The sequence below is a fragment of the Mytilus edulis genome, chromosome 12, assembly GCF_963676685.1.
Source record: "Mytilus edulis chromosome 12, xbMytEdul2.2, whole genome shotgun sequence".
Lineage (NCBI taxonomy): Eukaryota > Metazoa > Mollusca > Bivalvia > Mytilida > Mytilidae > Mytilus > Mytilus edulis.
This window is the reverse complement of record NC_092355.1, coordinates 52,899,717-52,921,758: the sequence shown is the minus strand read 5'-3', so window position 1 is coordinate 52,921,758 and position 22,042 is coordinate 52,899,717. Positions and strand designations below refer to the sequence as shown.

Here is a 22,042-nt window from a genome sequence, read left to right as displayed (position 1 = left end):
TTTGATAATCCTGGATTAGGCTGGAAACAGCGTTTGTCCTCTACAGTTATTATTGGTCGAAGATATGATATGATGATAAGAAACACTGCGCTTAATCTGTAATAAATATAGGATGTGTATCAATTGGGAAAAAAACATACAAAGCTACACGTACAAAAAGAAAGTCTTTCAAGAGACATTGAATTACAACTTTTGTGTTATCGGAATATAGAAGTCAACAAAATATTACAAAATTAAATAATTCTCATAATTCAATTAAAGTTTTTTCAACGTATGCAATTTGCACTAAAATATCCAAAACTTGAATTTAAGTTCATAATTAACTGAACAACATAAGTTTTAACTGCTACTAAAATCAGATCATTTTTGTTTTCAAAACAAGTTGAAATGCAATCTAGTTATAGAACAAGTACATAGATTAATATGATATTTTATAAAGTTATAATGTCTTACCTTACAAAATGTATGTCCATCTTTATGAATCAAGTACCTTCCTTTATATATGTGCTATTTCTTTTGTATGCTTATGTAAATCCTGTTCACTTTGTTTTCTTTAAGCGAATCATACGAGATGTAAGCATCAACAACTGTTTGCCCTATTTAAATTATATAAGATGTTAAGAAGGTTATGAACCCCATATTATCTATCAAATGTACTTCTAATGCATGCATGTCATTTCATTTTAATAATCACTAATAAATTGTTTGGGAAAAACTTAGAAAATTATGGTCATTTGTTATCTGGTCACTACATCCTAGACAGCGATACATGTACTAGGTCTATGATTATGCACACCAGTCCTACTGTTTATCCTGGTCAGCTCTAAAACCAATGAACTCTTTTACTCGAATAATTCAACGAGAAAGACAATTTTAAACCGTTTAGGTTAAACAGAATTTGTAGTAATTCAGATGAAAACCACTTTTTTAATAACATGTTTCCGTGTAAATGACCCCAACCTTCACCCTAAGTCCATGATGTCACTCCATACCAAGTTTAGAATAAAATAACAGGTGATTATAAAACAGTTGGTCAAACGTTCTTGGGCTTTACACTGCTTGAAAAATAATAAGCTTTCTTTAAAATGAGCAACAAATTAATTTTTGTATAGGCCCAGAAATAATTCAATAGACAATAAAAGTAAATTCAATTAATCTAGATTCATTTTTTGCATCAATAAAATTTTATAATTAACAAGAAATAACAGGATGCTGTCACGAGGTCTCCCAAACAAAGCTCCCATTATTCGTCATTCCTATGGTCGCCTGAGTTTGGGTTATGTATAGTACTTAATGGTTCGGTGCAGATAGAAATTATTAAGTGATATGCATATGTGACGCCTACGAGATTGACCCTGTATGGCATTCAAATCTTTTTGAAATGACGAACAGAAATAAATATGGTTTACGACTAAATATCTCAACCGTTTACAAGTTCTAAAATAGGGGGCTGGGAGATCCCATGTTAGATCGTCCAATTCATGAATATATGTGGTTTAGAGCACAAGTTTTTTGAACAATAACTATTTGCAAGTTCTCAAACAGGAGGGTGGGGTGACCAAATGACGGCCTCTACATTTCATTTGATTTGTTATATTGTTCAATACATGAATATATATGGTTTAGGGGTATGAATATCGACCGTTTACAAGCAAGTTCTAAAACACGAGTGGGTTGGGATACCCTATGTGATATTGTACCATTCATGAATATATGTGGTTTAGGGTGGGGATATCGACCGTTTCCAAGTTCCCAAACAGGCGGGGGGGGGGGGGGGGTTACCCAAATAACTACCCGATTATTTCATTTGATTTCTTAAATTGTCCCATACATGAATGTATATGGTTTAGCGGTGGGGATTCCGATGTTTTCAAGTCCTCAAACAGACTTGTTGACTGCATATGAGACAATAGAGTGCAATATTATTTTACAGTGCCTTAGAATAGTTTCTCTTTAAGATAATAAAAGTTGACCTCACCATTTAAAACTTATCATTTTGTACATGTACATTTTAAGTTATTCTACAGGTGTAAATATAAACTATTGATTGATTGATTAATTGTTGTTTGCTTTACGATACATTAGCACAAAAAAAGTTATATCGCGGCGAGAGCTTAGTCGAATATTTTTACAATTTTAAGTATATTTTTAAAATTAGACAAAAGGTCTTTCAATAAGCTGAAATTCTTGACTAAGACAAATAAAGATAACGTGTTAAAAATTAAAATAGTTTTAAATATAAGATGATATTTGTATATTTTATAAATTATTCCAACTTCTTTTAAGAATGAAACACTATTTGTAATAGGAACACTATTAAATAAATCATACATATTATTATCATTGAAATGCTTCCTGCGAATATCAGCAAAGACAATACAGTTAATTAAAACATGTTTAATAGGATGCTTGCAGTTTCTTTTTCATTTTTCAAAAACTACTCGTGTTAAAAATAAAAAAAGTGAAATATTATAAATACCTTATGCCCAGATAAATTCGAAATGGAAAGTCCCTTATTCAATTGCAAATACATTAAAAATAGAAAGGGGGAAATATTCATATGAAATATAAATAAGCAAACTATTGAAAAGTACCCTGTCCACTTCCACTTGTTTGTTTGTCCATCTGATGAATTAAGCCTTTTTCAACTGATTTCTATAGTTCGTTCTTATGTTGTACTGTTATATTACTGTCCCAGGTTGGGGGAGGGTTGGGATCCCGCTAACATGTTTAACTCCGCAACATTATTTATGTATGTGCCTGTCCCAAGTCAGGAGGCTGTATTTCAGTGGTTGTCGTTTGTTTATGTGCTACATATTTGTTTGTCTGTCATTTTTTTTATATAAATAAGGCCGTTAGTTTTCTCGTTTGAATTGTTTTACATTGTCATATCGGGACCTATTATAGCTGACTATGCGGTATAGGCTTTGCTTATTGTTGAAGGCCGTACGGTGACCTACAGTTGTCAGAATACTCAGAATACATTTTAAATACAAATTACAGCAATATCTGTGTACAATGATCAATAATATTGACTGTATCAATTAATTGTACAAACAATTTCACTTTTTGTTTACTCGGAACACTTCACAGAAAAAAAATATTAGTAGATTTTACAGTTTGTATATAAAAAAAGCACATAAACCAAAACTGACAATATATACACGTTATTATGACAGTAATATGGCGGTATCAAAAATTAGTAATTAATCCAACCCAAGACGAATAGTATAATGACAGCAATAACTGTAATTTTTGTCTCTCAGTTGAGTTTTTCATGCACATTGGATACCTTTGTTGTATTTGTCAAAAGATCTCGGCAAACAACATGAGCTAACAACTATTTGATAAAATGCTGCAATCCCCGAAACAGCGGTTACGTGTTCATTACTACGCTACGTTGATTTAAAATGATAGTTTAGCGAAGCAACGTAATATTGTTTCCATGTTCGAAAATACTATTGTATTATCTTATTAATTGAATTTAACAATTTCATATCACAAGAACTTCGTATCTGAGAAAATATTTCAAAACTTACCACGATGTGTAATAGAAGACCTCTAGATAGAAAGATTACTTTTAAAATGAAATGCCTACTGATATATCAAGAAATTGTTGAAATATTATGCAAGGTGTGCAACAACGATTAGTGACATATGTTGTTTTTCTCCCTTATTAGCTGAATACGCAAATATTTTTTGAACGTGTAACATCTTTTATCTGTTGCTTATACTTTTTCATTAATGATCGATTTTGTAATTGCCTCAGCAAATTCAGAATATTTTTATTAAAATAAAAAGGCAAAATATATCTACACTAAAACATAAATATACAAAAGAACACCTATATGTAAATGAAAGTAGTACTATAAGTTTCAATGAATATTTTTGATAACATATTTATTGATATTTCTTTTTTTTTTAAATTTCAAAATGTTAAAATAACATTTTGCAAGAATTGTCGTTATTTATCTGTAAAAGAGGGACGAAAGATATCAGAGGAATAGTCAAAATCACAAATCGAAAATAAAACTGACAACGCCTGGATAAGAATGAAAGAAGACAAACAAACAATAGAACACATGGCACAATATATGAAGGTTCCCTCATTACGATCCTCATACACATGACTCATCAGTGGAGTACAAATCAGAATACGGATGAAAAAAGATGAGTATCATTGATAACCAAATTGTTCTGTCAAACCCTCGATTTATTTAGTAAATGTTCCCGTGAAAATTAAAAAACGATAAATAAAAAAATTGCATTTATTGTAAAAAGAGTGGGACCGTTCGTTTATCTATAAATATAATAGCATGTGCGAGATAGATGCAGGGGGTGTTTTACTTATTGTGGGGTCGATTTTTTTTTTAAATAGTGCTTATTAGAATAAAATGATAAGTGTTGAAAATAAACTTGTAAGTACAAAATTAGAAACATTTACCTTATCTCTTAATGTCATATCGTGCGTAAGTATTCGTATGGGGTAAAACAATATTTTATATAGTTTGTTCTGATATTTATACAGGCCCGAGTGTTATTCTCTGAATCTGTAATATGTGTTTCTTTGTTCATTTAATGTGTCGTCCTTGCATTTATAATGGGTGTTCTTTTTAAATTTGAATCTGTTTTTCTTGTTCATTTAGAATATTGTCCTTAAATTTATAAAGGTATGTCTATTCAGATGTTAATCAGACATTGAATGGATCTGTTGAGTCGAGCCCTTTTTAACGGAATTTTATAGTTTACTTATATGTTGTGCTGTTACACCATTGTCCCAAGTAAGTTGAGGGTTGGATACCTTCACAAATGTTTAACCCTGTCATATTCTGTACATGCCTGTCGCTAGTCAGGAGTCTGTTATTTAGTTGTTGCAGTTTGTTGCTGTATCATTGTTATGTACATATATACTGTCGTTAGTGTCTCGTTATACTTTTTGGAATAAATTTTGCTCATTGATGAAGGTCTTACTGTGACTTATATTCTTAACTTCTGTGTCATTTGCTCTCTTGTGGAAAGTTGTCTCAATGGCAGGTATACCACCTTAAATTTGTAGTTAAAGCAAAAGTTGCTGGAACATTAGTTACTGATATAATGTTTAACATTTAATATAATAGACTAGAGAAAATAAAAAAAAAACATCAACGATACATACAAGGTGGGCGAAATTGATTTGTGACAGACTCTACTTTCCTGTGTTAATCTAATTGATTATGCAGTTTCTACACTTTATGATGATGCAAATGTTAAGTCTATAATATTTTATTCAAAAAATTTTTTTTACCGATTGATTTTATAGACATATTATGCTTACGTCTGTAAAATGCCACATGGTTCTTTCAAAGAGGACATGCAATATAAATGTACACATGAAAGGTTTCTTGATACAGGAATTGATATTTGGAAATTAAATTACCAATAACTGATAGAATAACATGAAAATGATAAAATCGAGTCTTCTTTCACAAGCTTTTTTGTCCTTTTGTAGGGAACTGTCAATGAAGAGAGAAGAGGAGACTATGACTATACCATTGTTTGTTAGGAAGTTCTAAAACTCTTGAACTTAGCGTGTAGTTTTGATTTAGATACTTTTATGAAATATTGCTTCATTTTATTTAGGTACCTTATGCACCATCTGATGTACTTGAATAGAATATCCCTGTAATCTGTATAGTTTTTTTGGTACTTGTGAGTGCGTTTTTTTAAGTCTATTTCTAGTTTAGCCTATGTTAAATTCCTTGCAGTTAACATTTTCACTAATCAATACAATATGTTCAATCTATTGATGTACATGTCATGTTTACATTTACTAAGAATTTCTGTCCACTGTGGAAATAATTTACATTGTCGGTTTCAAAGTTATCAGATTCTGTGGAGCACACCCCAAGTATTTACTGCAAATTCCTCTTTGTTCTACCAACATTAATTCTTGGCAGATTTCATTTTCCATGCTGCTGACAATATTTTGGCCACGAGCATCACTGAAGAGACATGTATTGTCGAAATGCACATTTGGTGCAAGAAAATTTGTACCGTTAATTTTATTACTACCACTGGGTCGATGCCTCTGCTGGTGGACTATTAGTCCCCGAGGGTATCACCAGCCCAGTAGCCAGTACTTCGGTACTGGCATAAAAATACGGATTTGTTGTGTTATTAAAATTTGCTGTTACAAAATATTAGAAATTATTATGAATTAAGGAATGTATCTCCCTCATGCAAAGCTCTGATTCCTTTCACGGATTTGGCTATACTTTTTGGACCTTTTGGATTATAGCTCTTCATCTTTTATATAAGCTTTGGATTGCAAATAGTTTGGCGACGAGCATCACTGAAGAGACATGTATTGTCGAAATGCGCATCTGGTGCAAGAAAATTGGTACCGTTAATTTTATTACTACCACTGGGTCGATGCCTCTGCTGGTGGACTATTAGTCCCCGAGGGTATCACCAGCCCAGTAGCCAGTACTTCGGTACTGGCATGAAAATACGGATTTATTGTGTTATTCATATTTGCTGTTACAAAATATTAAAAATTATTATAAATTAAGGAATGTATCTCCCTCATGCAAAGCTCTGATTTCTTTCACGGATTTGGCTATACTTTTTGGACCTTTTGGATTATAGCTCTTAATCTTTTATATAAGCTTTGGATTGCAAATATTTTGGCCACGAGCATCACCGAAGAGACATGTATTGTCGAAATGCGGATCTGGTGCAAGAAAATTGGTACCGTTAATTTTATTACTACCACTGGGTCGATGCCTCTGCTGGTGGACTATTAGTCCCCGAGGGTATCACCAGCCCAGTAGCCAGTACTTCGGTACTGGCATGAAAATACGGATTTATTGTGTTATTAAAATTTGCTGTTACAAAACATTAGAAATTATTATAAATTAAGGAATGTATCTCCCTCATGCAAAGCTCTGATTCCTTTTACGAATTTGGCTATACTTTTTGGACCTTTTGGATTATAGCTCTTCATCTTTTATATAAGCTTTGGATTGCAAATATTTTGGCCACGAGCATCACTGAAGAGACATGTATTGTCGAAATGCATCTGGTGCAAGACAATTGGTACCGTTAATTTTATTATATGTGAACTTATCCTTTTTAGATAGTTCGTTCATCCTGGTACTTCGCGGGTAGGTTAATGCTGTTTTTTTTAAATGAAAAAATGATACTACCATCGATTGTTGCTTTAACAGGTAATGTACATTTCATTGTGTTGTATATTTCTCTGCCTGCTTGATATGAGGCCTTTTTATAAAATGGGGAAGTTTCCCAATATCTAAATCAAATAATAACATTAACACATTAACCAACAATTGAAAACGTTTTTTTTTTAGATTGCAATATAAAAACAATAATAGTGCATTGACTTGATATTTCATGTCAATGCACTATTAGTGTTTATCTAAAAAGATAGCAAAAGGCAGATAGAAATGTAGATAATCAATCCCACTAATTGTTCAAATAACAAAGGTATATTGACTAAAATAAAGTTGTAGTTGTTTCGGATTTTGGACATTTACCTCGCTGTAACGCTCTTTTACCAATATACATTTTAATCACCTTTCAGGGCAGACATAAGGATTATTCCAATTTGATTTTAAGAAAATACTGTAAGTATATTAACCTTTTTAGTAGTTTATATACTTCAATTCGTCATAACTTCATACTTATAGTACTAAAAAAGTCAGTGGGAAAGCCACGGATCAGTTCTGCGACTCCTTCCATATGTCGTAACGGCCAAAAAATCAAGGGCGACAATCGATATTTTTACATAGACGGCGACAGTATCGCGCCATCTCGGTAATTTGTTTACATCGTGTACGTGTGATTTTTCAAGAAATATACTATTAAAGACAATTAAACTTGTGTCATTTCATCATTAATTAGTTATATAGGTAAGTTTTACAGGTGACTATGCTATATTTTCTTCTTAGAAGATTTTATTTTACAAGAAACAAACATCTGAAAATGGCAAGAGACGTTGTTATTTTGGAAGATAAAAATATGGCGGGTGTTTTCCGCTTCTGAAAATAACTGACACATTCGCATCCTATTGGCTATTTAAATATAAAATGACCAAAAATAGTATCTATGATGATAGGAGTCACTAAATATTTGCATAAATACCCATCACTCCTTGTCAAATTGTAACTGAGGCTGCGAAAGGAAGCACATAAATCGACGCCATTTTTCAACAGATGAAAGGTTTCTGAGCTCACGAAATCCTACTATTATTACTTTTAATGGTTAGTAGAAAGATATGAACATTATCCATAACATAATGTATTGATCAGATCGGGTTATGGCTAAATTTTTGCCTCTTTTTCGATGCTGAAATCCATTAAATTCCTACAGACCACACGAAATAAACGCCCCTTTCTCAGCCCGAGACTTCAATTTTGATTAAAACTTGAATTTTGGAATGTCAATGTTAGCATTTAAATTTTAATTAAATTATTACGGTTGTGTAAAGCATTTGTGCTGATTTGTTTGGTTGTCTTGAATAGTAAAAAGGTTAATTAAATGGTTTTATATTATTATTTTTGAACCCAAAAAGTGTGTGACAAAAAACAAAAACAAACAAAATAAAATTATAGGAAAAATTTAACTACATAAGTATAGTTTAATTTTATCCTAGACCTCTATCCATCATTTCTTACAGATAGTACAGGATGAGGGTTCACAAAATAGGGAACCAGGGGTGGATACAGCCATTTTGAAAAGGGGGTTCCCTAGCCTACCCAGGATAAAGGGGGTTCCAACTAAATGTCCCCTTTCAAATGCATTGATTGTCCATAAAAAGGGGGATTCCAATCCCGGAACCCTATCCCTGGATCCGCAACTGGGAACTATGGATAAAAGTATAAAAAATTGGAGAACTATGACTAAAGGAACAAAGAATAGAGAAAATTGACTGTAATAAGGAACAGAGCAAATGACATGCTAGCCAAATAATTATGACGTCTGACAAGGCTATTTTATTTTTTATCTGGGACACCTTCCTACTCATCCCAGAAAAAAAAAATATAAGATATCCTATCCAGACGTCATAATTATTTGAACTATTGACATGCTAATTTATATATTGAGAAAAGAGAAATGATGGACAAAAAGTATAAAAAAATAGAGACAAATGAACGTTAAGAATAAATGATAAAGTAATAGAAAACACCTCATCCAGACCCTTGTTTATCTGAACAACAGTACTATTTTTTTTTGCTGAATAGTGCATATAGGCATTTCCCATTTGAATGGTTTTACACTAGTAATTAGAGGGCCCTTTTTAGTTGTTCGGTGTGAGCCAAGGCTCCGTGTTGAAGGCCGTACATTGACCTATTATGGTTTACTTTTATAATTTGTTATTTGGATGGAGAGTTGTCTCATTGACACTAACACCATATCTTCCTATATCTATGTAAAATATCTTTTAACGATTTAAGGTATATGAAATATTAACCAGTAGGACAGTATAAATTCTGCCCCTCCTTCCATGCAAAAAACCCCCAAATTATGTGATTTATTGTTGAATTTTATTGCCACATTCAGTATTGGCTAGGTGTTGTGGCCAGGTTTTATTGGTAGTGGATACATTTAATATCAATTACTGGTATGAAGAATTAAAGATATGAATGATTGAATGAAAAGTTACCTTTTAAATAACAGATACATGTAAGATAATTTAATGTTGCATACTAAGTTATACTTTATTTAAACATTATTTAATATATCTATTAAAAGAATGATATGTTATTATGTTGATGGATTTAAGGTATTGAAGTAAATGAATAAATAAATAGAAAATTTGTGTTGCTGTATATGATTATTAACTTTTCTTGTTGGAGGGCAGGACTTTTTCGGGACGTCTGGATTGGGTGCTTTTAAGCTCAGGATTTTGGGATCCAGGATTTTCTTTCGTGATTTTTTTTTTAATTTGGTACCTCAGAATATCATGTATTTAGCCCGGGAATTTTGGATCAGGACCCCTGCAACATCCCCCACCTCCTTCTTTGACATATAATATAAAGTCATTAAAAATAAATCAATTATTTACATCAAAAGTCTAAAATAATTTCTTTATTTTTGTTGAATCATATAAACCTCCTTTTGATTATTCAAGATTCAAATAAGAAGGATTTCAATTTAAATGAAATGATAACAAACATCTGAAAACAATCATAGTATATACATTATGGGATTTTCTCATGTTTAAAGGCTTTCATGTAGCAAAAAAATGCCTATATATCCACTCCAAATGAGTATTTTAGGATAGTTGTCTCATTGGCAATTATTCACATCTGATTAGTTTTCCATTAGTGAAATTCAAATAAGAAACATTCAATTCCAATTCAAATGTGAACCTTTTCATTCTTGGACCACATAGAAATTTGTAGACAATTAAAATATATTATTATTTCATATAACAACTGTAGAAAAGTTCGAAATTATTATTTTTATTTGATGATATCATCTGCATATATTATATATTTTCAGATAACAATAGGAATAAGAAGAGCATGATTTCTATTTTGAGGATTTGCATGTATGGGACAGAGGACTATTTGACTTGATTTTACTTTTAACTTGGACTTTTTAACAAGAATACTCTTAAATTATTTAAAATATTTTCTACGTATGTTTCATTTTAACATTATTTTTAGGACTGTATTTATTTATCATTTAATAAACGTTTATCTCTAAACATTTTTATATTTTTAAATATACAATGCGTAACACTCAACCATTTTATACTGATAACGTGGGGTAAATGTACATGAGACAATAATGCTGTTGCAATACAATACAACTTATTGTCATTGAAAAACCTGAGATTCATAGATGAAAAGCTAGCATATTCATAGGGGTCCCCTTTTGTGGTTGATTAAATAATGAATCACTGGAGCGGGCCCCTCTTAAGTCAGTCAGCAGCCCCCTAGAAAAAGTTATGGATCCGTCACTGATATCAGGCATATACATGTATGTACTGTAGTATTTGAGACATAAAAAAAATCAAAGATCTAAAAAGTCAACTTGATGGTCTTTAATGATTGATTAGGTGTGAAGGACTAAAACAGAAAGGTTTTTAAATCATTCAGTTCTCCTAGACATAGTGAGGTATCCTTGATGTCTCTCAAATGGCCTATCATGACGACTTTTCACTGTTTTTCTGAAGTGTGGTAACCCCTGCACCTAAATAAATCATTTTCAGTAGTCTCTCTTTTTACATACTTTTTTTAATGAAAAGTCTAAACTAATATTCAAATTAGAAAAAAATAAAACTGAGCAACTTGAACCCACAACATACAATTGATATCAGGTGTTCTGGAAGAGTAAGTAGATCCTGCTCCTTGTGTAGTATTAGGAATGAGATGTCCTGGTGCCCTTTTCCTATATGTAATAACATGATTTTGCAAATTATTGCAATTGTGTGCTTTTATGAGAATGGAGTAAAATGTGTGAAAAAGTATTATATTGCAGAAAAATCAGCACACAGATATAGGAATGGTATGATTCTGGTTAAACTATAGATATTGTGTCCAAGCTTTGTTTTCGTATAGATTGGTGTAAAATAAAAATGTGGGTCAAGCACTAATATCATTGCGACAAAACAGAATTACCAAAATCAGAGTGAGACTTTCATATGCCAATTTCAAAGTAGACCTTAGAAGTGATACAGCATTTTGTTAATGCTTTAAATGGTCATATAGCTCTAACATGTATTAAGAATTGGATGTACTGGGCATTGGGCATTTCTATTGAATGTTAATCTCAAGTTCTCAAGAGTTAAACATGCCCCAGGGCCCAGACACACTCAAACATGAATGGTAAGTGTACACCATGTTGCGTGATATGCATGATAAAGACAGGACAGACATTTTTAAACATGTGTGTGTCAACTTCCAACTTGCTTAGATTTTTTTTATATAAACAACAAGAACGAAGACTAAAAATCAAGTGAACATTATTGATGCATCAGATTAATATTTGTTGATTGGTACTTTTTTAAATTGAGAAGTTGATTTCAGAATAATATTTACTGAATCAAAGAATGACTGTAACCATTACCCTAAAAAAATGGCTAAAACAAAGATTAACTGAGTGCTTACACTTTGCACTTGCGTAGGCTTTTTATCCAGACAATAACTTTTGACTTACTCCTTGCTGAAATTTTTGAAAAGTTTGGGAAAAAGGGGGGTACTTCCAGACAAATGAAGTCATTTATATGGACAAATTCGTTCATAGATTAACCCAGTTTCAATGTACTATATACATATGTTACACACTGCAGCATAATTAAATAAATACAGATAATGTAATACGAGGAGTTTGAGCAACATGAAAAACATCAACAAATGACGGTGTAAAGCCTTCAACCCATCATCATTTTTAAGTTAAATATATTTAAAATCCTGGAAACATCATCACCCTTCATTGTCTCAATCAATTTTGTGGTTAAAATCTGTTAAATATGACATAATTTGCTTAATTTTGCGCAGAAATAACTCCAAAAACGTTTGTAAAGTGTTGAATTTTGACCTCCGGTTGAAGTATTTATTATGTACTAAACAAGACTCAGAGTGACGGGGAATCCTATACATAGTCATGTGCCCATATGTTTCTGGGTCACATTTATTTATATCTCGACCAATGAAAAGCTTTAGGATGCATTTGTGTCAGTTCGTAGCAAACAGGGGGATTACCCGCGTTTTTTTGGAAATCTACGGGGGACGTCTTTTGATTTATCATATTTCAGTAACGCAGCACTTATTTTAATACCTATTTTGGCAGTCGTGTGACAAAATCTATTCTAATGAAAAATTAACCTCAAATACTGATGGATGTTAAGTTGTTTTAATAAATTTATTGTCTGAAGCACAGGCTATGTTTTTGTTTACACGCTGGTTACAGCGCCACCTCGAAATTTTTAGATTATCTCCCCTTTCCCGCGTGACCACCGGAAGGAGCTCTTCAGTGTCATTGGCTTTCCCACTGAGTGTACTGAGTCTTTTGCGACTTTTGTCATTAATATCTTGATTTTAATAAAAAAAAAATTAATGATACATGTAACTTATAACTGTATTATCATATGAAATGAATTTCTTTTCTACGGACGAGAATGTATTAGGTATATTGAATTATTTCATTATTATTTGCACCTGTACTTCACAGTAAGGGTCAAGGTACAAATGGAAATTGATACGGTTTACACGACAGTTTTCTTCTGTAAAGGGTTTGTTTTTGTGTCTTAATATCATATTCCCCATTTCCTATCTCAATTCTATTATTTTTTTAACTTTCAATGCCTAACTTAATATTAATAATACTATGCTTTTGTGCAATAGTCTTTCTTATAAAAACATGACTCTGTTCAGTGGTGAAAGTTTATGAGGTCTGCTACACCTTCGAAATTGAAAACTACAAAAATGATAGGTCTGCGTATGAACATCAACGATAGTGTCGTCTGATATGGCAGGTGTCCCCTCATCACGAGACATGACAAATATCTCAAACACGTGTCAGTTTGTTTTAGATTTATGAGTTTGACTGTCCCTTTGGTATCTTTCGTCCCTCTTTTAGTTAAACCCATACCGCATAGTACATGTAAGCTATAAACTGAAATGGTCCTGAGAGGTTAAAGATATTGTAGCTTTGTCTATATTGAAAACATAATCGTCTTTTGGTTCTTTTTATGCCCCTGCTACGGTAGTAGAAGAGCATTATATTTTTTTGGTTATTGGATCAAAAACTCGTGAAAATGGGCATTAACATTAGAAAGCTCATATCATAGGGAACATGTGTACTAAGTTTCAAGTTAGTTTGACTTCAATTTCATCAAAACTTGCCTAAAATCTAGAGCGGGACAGGCGGACGAACGAACGAATAGACGGACAGACGAACGAAAAAATAAACTGACACATAGACTGAAAACGTTATGCCTCTAGCATGTCTAGGTGGGGCATACAAAGGAACAATAGTATTGTTCAATTCCCCATTTAATAATTTATCAGTTAGGAAAGGATCGTTTAACTTTAATAAACACCTCCTTCAACTTTTCAGGAATACATAAGTTAGATAAATGTTTTAGTCTTATCACATTGCAACGCAAAAATCTAACACGGTAAAATTAATAAGTGTACACACTATTGTGATATGACCCATATAGCTTACCAATTTGTTTTTTAGTCGTATTCGTACTTGGAGTCGAAGTCGGGTAGTTATTGTAAATCTTTAGTAAGAATATGTATGCATCAATAATTATGAGTAATAAAAGTAAACGATATTTTATCGTCTCTTGCTCTTATATACTTTAGGCGACCAATGATGTTAACATTGTTGTGAAAATTATATGTCATATCTGCATTGTGGATCTAAATTTGATTATCGTTATTATTATGCTTCCCATTAAAATGTTACAATGTTTTTGCATGTCATCCGCTACTCCAGACCATCGATAATTCAAAGGATAATACTTAAGGTCTACGTTTTGGCTCGGATTCTATTGTCAGTTTTACAAAAATAAAACAAAAAACATCTTGCTACACTTCTGCTGATTTTTCTAATACCTTTAACGTTGTTATGTATGTGACGTCATAGAAAATACTTGTAAATGAAATTCATCTGTAAAAGACTGATGATAGTACATTCAGTATAGTAAATTGAATAACACATAGCTAAGAGGGACTTGGCTTCGCCACGGTTTAAAATGTTTTCTGAGGGTAACAATCTGCTCTATCATCCTCTGAACTGTATGTTATTTATGAAGTGTTGAATATGAGGGCAAAACTGAACATATTAAATTATTAAAACATATTAACTGTTTCAAGTCGCTAAATCAGGATGTGTGGTATACGAATCTAAATACACAACGATAAGAAAGTAAGAATTGACTCATTTATCCTCTTTAGACATGTCAATCTTTTTATTTTCGATTACATAGTCTACGTGTTAATGTTTATATCGTTTTAAATTTCTTATAACGTTTTCTTCAGTTTCAAATACGTGAACTGGTTACCTTTATCAATCGTAATGTCAAAACGGTACTTCGACGAATAAATTTGTTGATTTAACATGTTTTTAAGTGGATATCTTGGATGTATTAGAACATCTTTTTATTTCTTTTTATTTCTAGATCTGGATCTGTTGCTATTATGAATCTACAAAACAAGAATCTATCACTTCAATTTTATAATTACTTGTGTAAAGTCGTCGGTTCTGAGGAAGTTGTAAGGTCAAGAAGAAATATATTTATTGTCAAGGACATTGTTCAAAATACAACTAGGTTAACTCCTGTAAGCAGTGGCAGTAAAACAGAAGGTTTATATCTCAATGGTAGTGAATACGATGTCATGATTATCTTCACCTCTCTTCGTGTGTATGAAAGTTTAAATGATGTCCAGCCTGATCTAGATAACACAATATTACTAATGGAAACAAATGACACAAAACCCGGATTTACAAAACTTAGGTTGATTAGCAACTGTGGTATTGATTTAACGCCAGACTTATGTGAAATCGACGGAGAAGAAACGTACATTTCAAGTAAACGTTCCCGAGAACAAGGTTTACATAATCGAATGGTTATTTATGGTCCATGTCGTTCTACAGCTAATGGGGAATTTGATATTGCAAAATGTTTTAGATGTAATGAATGTTTCACACATGCTCAACCATGGACTCACAGATCACGTACAGAATGACAACATTACACGCTAATCACTGCAACTGTACAATACGGAGTTTTATTTGTTCCTATTAGGAGTTAATACTCTTCAAACGAGGACTTACAATGGCGAATATAGTTTTCCGTTACTGAAAAACTATTGATACATTCCTTTTCGCATACTCAATTATTATGGTATTCGTTACTAAAAATTATTTTGAAGGACATCATCTAACCGAGACATGGGGATTTGTTATGCTCGTATTTCCTTAAAATAGTAATGTTCTGGTTGAGTGAGGAAATAAATCCATCAGAATTAAAACCCGAGGGTATGATTCTTTGTTTCTTGTAATGTACAAGAAGACTGATTTACTGTGGGGAATATAAAATATGTCTTCATTACTTCATCCCTGAAAACAATTTGTTCGAAGACAGATTTTCTTACAACTATCACAAGGCATTACTGACCGCATGACGGTTAATTTATGAATCACCGTGGATTTTTGTTTTTGAAACTTTTACTTTTCAGAACTATAGATTAGAATCAGTTAATTCGCATGGAATGGTACTATCAGCGTCGGAATTGCCTTGTTATATGCACATGAACATTCTGATTGTATCGATTATTTCACAGCCCATTAACAGTGCAAGTAAACGTCTTGTAAAAGTTTGTTTAAATGACGAACTCTCTGTATACATGATATCTTTATATGCCACGGAAGTCTTACAATCATCTCATCTTTGTAATATGATGGATAGAAACAAATCGTTTTACCAACAATACAAAAGGTCATTATGTTTCATCAAGATAAGTTTATGCTCAGATTTAACTTCCTCGTGGTTATTGCTAGCATCTTTATTTTATAAATGTAAACGATTTCAGGAATCTCTTGTTATGATAAACTATTGTTTATCTAGATGTACCCCGGATATGATCCATCTTAATTTTATACATAGCTTGGTTGAACAGACTGTATTCAAGGAAATGAAACACAGATATGGATTATTAGTTGCTATTAAACATTTGATATTCGACAAAGTATTTTTCCGACATCCGTGCTGCTTATTACCAAACGAATTGATACCTTTAATAGTAGAACAAATGCTTTGGATCCATCCAGTTGAGTATTCGTATCTTCTGCAATTTCTTTGCCGCCATCATCTTGGAGATAACAGAGAAAAATAGAACGATCTACATGATATTGAACTAAAAATCAACGAACGGTACTTGATACTGGACAATATTTCAAATTCAAAAAAAGTACGTGCATGTCTCGACATTACTCAGTATTTGTATCATGGTAACAACTTGGAACATATTTGAAAAAAAGACAGCTCTAGGAGAGCTACTGTCAAAATGACAATATTTTGCTTTTAACGAAACATTATAAAAATAATGAATCTTTTTTTTTTATAATGTAGGACCGTAAATGATAATATATCTGAATATTTCCTGATCTTTCTAGTGTTAAAAAATGTTATATTTATATATTATAATGAAAAGCAATTCAGATTTTGATTTCAGATTTATTTGATTTTATGCTAAAGAGGTTTGCATCGAACAAATCCAGACTGAAAACGATCTATATATTTTAGATTGCATTAATTCTAACTACAAGTTCCGGTGATAGAATGCTCTCACCCCATATGGAATTTACTGACCCCATATATACCGTATTAGGTCACTAGCACACTATGTAACTAAAAATATCTAACCTAATATAGTATATGTGTACAGATGCAACAGTTGATGATACTTTTGTTTTAAAAAAATCAATGACAAAATGTAAACTGGCTTAAATAGATATAGAATTATAAAGCAAACGGTGTATTATAATAGATATGAACAATAAAGGATAAGATGCAAACACAAAGTGACGTGTTTAATTTTGAAATATTATCTTGACCGTTGATATTGACCTATGTTTCTTTTTGGTTGACAAAGGACATCAAATCAAGAAATCTTAGCTTTTCACTGGTCACGGTTAATGATTTAGATCTATATATCACGTATGTCGATAACAAAAGAGGCAATCACGTTTATATGGAATCAAATTGTTGCTCAGATGAAAATTTACCAAACCATTCTGAGCATTTAACTAGCAATTTTGAAAACCATATATGAAGATGCATTACCAAGTTTACGTTTGACAATGAGATACACATACAATAATAACAGTTTTCTTGGATATATCTCTAATAGAGAACTTAGTGTGGTTTAGCAGCGTCACATTTAAAATGTGTATGAATTGTCATTGATATGGTTATATTTTATAAATTTACTGTTTACAAATTTTTGAATTTTTTGAAATACTAAGGCTTTTCTACCTCAGGCATAGATTAACTTAGCTGTATTTGGCAAAACTTTCAGGAATTTTGGTTCTCAATGCTCTTCAACTTCGTACTTTATTTGGCATTTTAAACTTTTTTGGATTCGAGCGTCACTGATGAGTCTTAAGTAGACGAAACGCGCGTCTGGCGTATATACTAAATTTTGTCCTGGTATCTATGATGAGTTGATTTTCAATAAGATATAAAAAATATTTAAATGACATGATATATTTGATCAGCATAAGTTGATAATAACCAGAACAAATACAATAAGTCTTTCCACAGCAAAGTGGAAAGACCCAATAATCAGAACAAATACAATTGGTATTTCCACAGAGGGTGGGAAAACCTAATGACCAGTTCTCCTACACATTAAAGTAATCGTTAAGTATAGACTTTCCTGGTATTTATACATTGTATTAAACTGTAATGATTTCCTAGTACTTATATAAGGAACATTATTGGCATAAATAATTTAATTTGAACACGTTGTTCTACAATTCCTACCACAGACCAGAAATATTACCAATTGATCTTAACATTGTTTTTAAAAATACTATAAAAAAAATCTTCAGACACAGTTGTGAGAATAATATATTTGAAATAACAAATGTGCAGTTCGGGAAAAAAAGAAATGTACAAAATGTATATGATGGCTTATATATTTCTCCTAAGAGCATGCAACATTCAATAATATCTTACCAGTTGAGAAAGATTATTTTGGTAGGTGATTCCATGCGCAAATATGAATGTAAAAAAGATAGGATTTTATTTGACCTTAACCTCATTTTACTTCCGATGGACCAAAGACCTCAAGCATAAGATCCTAAGTCTTTATCACTAATGGTTCGCCAGTAAGAAATACATTTAACTTTGATCATATACATAATGGCAAAAAACTCTCATATAGAATCACTATATCGCTTCGGTCAAAGTTAAACAAAACATACTGAGGATATAATAAACAATTTAGAAAAAGCAAATTGTCGGCTTCTTCTGTTGAAAATTTAACAAGAAAAAAAGTGTTTGGGAAGGTACATGTAACTCTTATATGGGAAAGTATTTGATTAAGCGGTGTCAGTTTCATAACCGTTTAAATTGTTTGATATTATATACCAGATATATAAGCGACAGCTTGAAAAACAACCAAACAGCAAAGGGAAAAATAGAAGGAAGAAAAACAAATGATAATCAGAACAAAAGCAATAGTTTTGTTTAACAGAAAAGTGAAAGGACTTAATAAACAAAGAATTGTTTTTCATTATATACATTTATTCATTGTATTTTCGATTAGATTAACTATATATCAAATATATATAGTTTTTTCTCAATCGCATATAAAAACTGCAGTGTAACGTCATTTAAGGTACGATGGCTACATACAGTTCCGATATAAAGGATATTATAAATGTTGTCAAGCATGTTGACAAAGACAAGGCTTCGACAAAAAAAAATATTTTTAAAAGGGTTGATTAAAAATTTCTTAAAATAATTGATTAACTGGTATGAACTGGGAAATCAATATTTTTTTCAATGTCTCTTTTTGTTGTTCATCAACTTTTCATAAGACGGGCCTTTGACACAAAATGCTGTTTTACTGATTTGATTAAATACTTCTTAAACTAGTTGATGAATTTGTATGTATTTAAAAATCTATGTTTTGTCTAGGTATTTAGTAAATATGGAATTAAAAGACAAGGATCTATCTCGTCAATATTATAATTACTTATGTAACATCGTCGGTTCTGAGGAAGTTGTGAGGACAAGAATATAGATATTTACTGTGAATGATATTGTTGAAAGTAATACTATTGGAACCTGCATCAGTAGTGGTAGTACATTTTAAAGCAGAAGGTCTAGATCTCAAAGGTAGTGATTACGATACGATGAGTTTTCCTAACTTTATTCGTATGAATGAAAGCTTGAATGATGTCCAGTATAATCGATATAAGCTTAAGATACCATCATTTATGGATACCAACGACACAAAACCCGGATTTACAAAACTGAAGTTAGCAAGCAAATCAAACCTTGATATTGATTCGATACACGACTGGTATGAGACTGTCGGAGAAGAAACGTATATCTCGAGTAAATGTTTTCGAGAACATTGCTTACCTGATTGTATTTTTATTCATGGTCCATGTAAGTCTTTACCATGTGGTGAATATGATTATGCAGAATGTTTTAGATGTGAAGAATGGATCAGATCAGCTCAACAATGGATTCACAGATCGCGTTCAAATAGGCCACATCACAAACTGTTAACTGCATCTGTGCAATACGGAGTTTTATTTGTTCCTATTGGATGTAAAAAGTCTCCAAATGAGGACTTACAATGGCGAATATTGTTTTCTGTGACCGACAAATTGTCGATTCATTCACTTACGCATGCTCAGTTATTATGTAATGCATTAATGAAAATTATTTTAAAGGACCTTATCAAACCAATACATGGCGAACTTCTTTGTTCCTACTTTCTTAAAACAATATTGTTCTGGTTGAGTGAGGAGATAGATCCTTCAGAATGGAAACCTGATAATATGATTTCTTGTTTCTTGGATTGCATCCGAAGACCAATTTTCTGTGTGGAATATGAAATATGTCTTCATTACTTTATCCCAGAAAACAATCTGTTTGAAGACTGATTTACTAATAAAGAACATAAGGCATTACTAGGTACACTACGGATTATTTATGAATCACCATGGATTTCGGTATTTGAAACTTCTACTTTTCAGAACTATAAATTAGAATCAGTTAATTCGCATGGAATGGTACTGTCACCGTCGGAATTGTCGTGTTATTATTACATGAATATCACGAGTTTATCGTTTAGTTCTGAGTCAATTTTCAGTACAATTAAACTAATCGCTAATTTTTGGTTTAATAAGGAACTCTGTACATACATGCTGTCTGTATATACTAGGAAAGCTTTACGATCATCTCATTATTTTTACATGATGTCTAGAAACAAATCGTTTTACAAACAATACAAAAGAACTTTGTGTTTTGTACAGATTAGTTTACGTTCAGATTCAATTTCGACGTGGTTATTGCTAGCATTTTTTTTATAAATGTAAACGATTTCAGGAATGTCTTGTTATAATAAACTACTGTTTATCAAGATGTAAACCGGATATGATCCATCTTCATTTTTGAAATGCTTGGTTGAACAGACTGTATTCAAGGAAACAAAACACAGATGTGGATTATTGCTTGCTATTCAAAATTTGGTAATTGAAGATGTATATTTTGAATATCCGTTCTTTTTATTACCAGACGAACTGACGCCTTTAATAGTTGGCAATCTGTGTTGGTTTCTACCTGTTGTGTATTCGTATCTTCTACAATTTCTATGCTGCCATCATCTTGGAAATTACAGAGGAAAACAAAACGCGCTTCGTGATCTTGAATTAACAATCAGGTGACGATACCTTATATTGGACAATACTCATACTTTAAGAATAGTACATGCATGACTCGGTATAGTAATAGCATTAGTAAGATAGCAAGTTCGAATTGATTTGAAAACCAGCATCGTTGGATGTATCATGGTTCAATATGCACATATTTTGTTCCATGGAAAGATTGTGACAATAAAAATTCTGTTATTATGTTGGTTTATGGACATGATGTAGGACTGTAAATAGTATTGTATCTGAATATTGCATGATTTTTTTACAGTGATAAAGTATTATACATTGTAAAACAATGGTATATCCCTATAACGATTTGGAGAACAATTCCGATTTTGACATCATATTGATTTTATTTTATTCTAAATAGGTTTGCATTGAAATATATCCAAACTAAAAATGAACTATACCTTTGCAACTCCAATATTTATAACTGAAAATTCCGGTAATAGAATGATTGTGATTGATGTTTTTAACAACGTCTAGTTCTAGTTGTTGGCTCCGCACGCTAGACTTGAAACCATAAATACGTTTCATTGTAGACTTTTACGACTTTCGTAGTGTGTCAATCTTTAACAAAATAGCAGTTTCATATTCCTTTCGAATTCACCTATGTGTT

General features: G+C 31.9%; 2 protein-coding genes across 2 annotated transcripts in view; both read left to right on the top strand.

Moving 5' to 3' along the window:
* LOC139498786 (uncharacterized) overlaps positions 1 to 22,042 on the top strand; it is a 598,641-nt gene that overhangs the window by 435,860 nt on the left and 140,739 nt on the right. The window lies entirely within an intron of this gene.
* On the top strand, positions 19,792 to 20,652 carry LOC139497690 (cyclic GMP-AMP synthase-like receptor 2). The gene has a single exon (XM_071285924.1). The coding sequence runs from the start codon at positions 19,792 to 19,794 to the stop codon at positions 20,650 to 20,652; it is 861 nt and encodes a 286-aa protein (XP_071142025.1).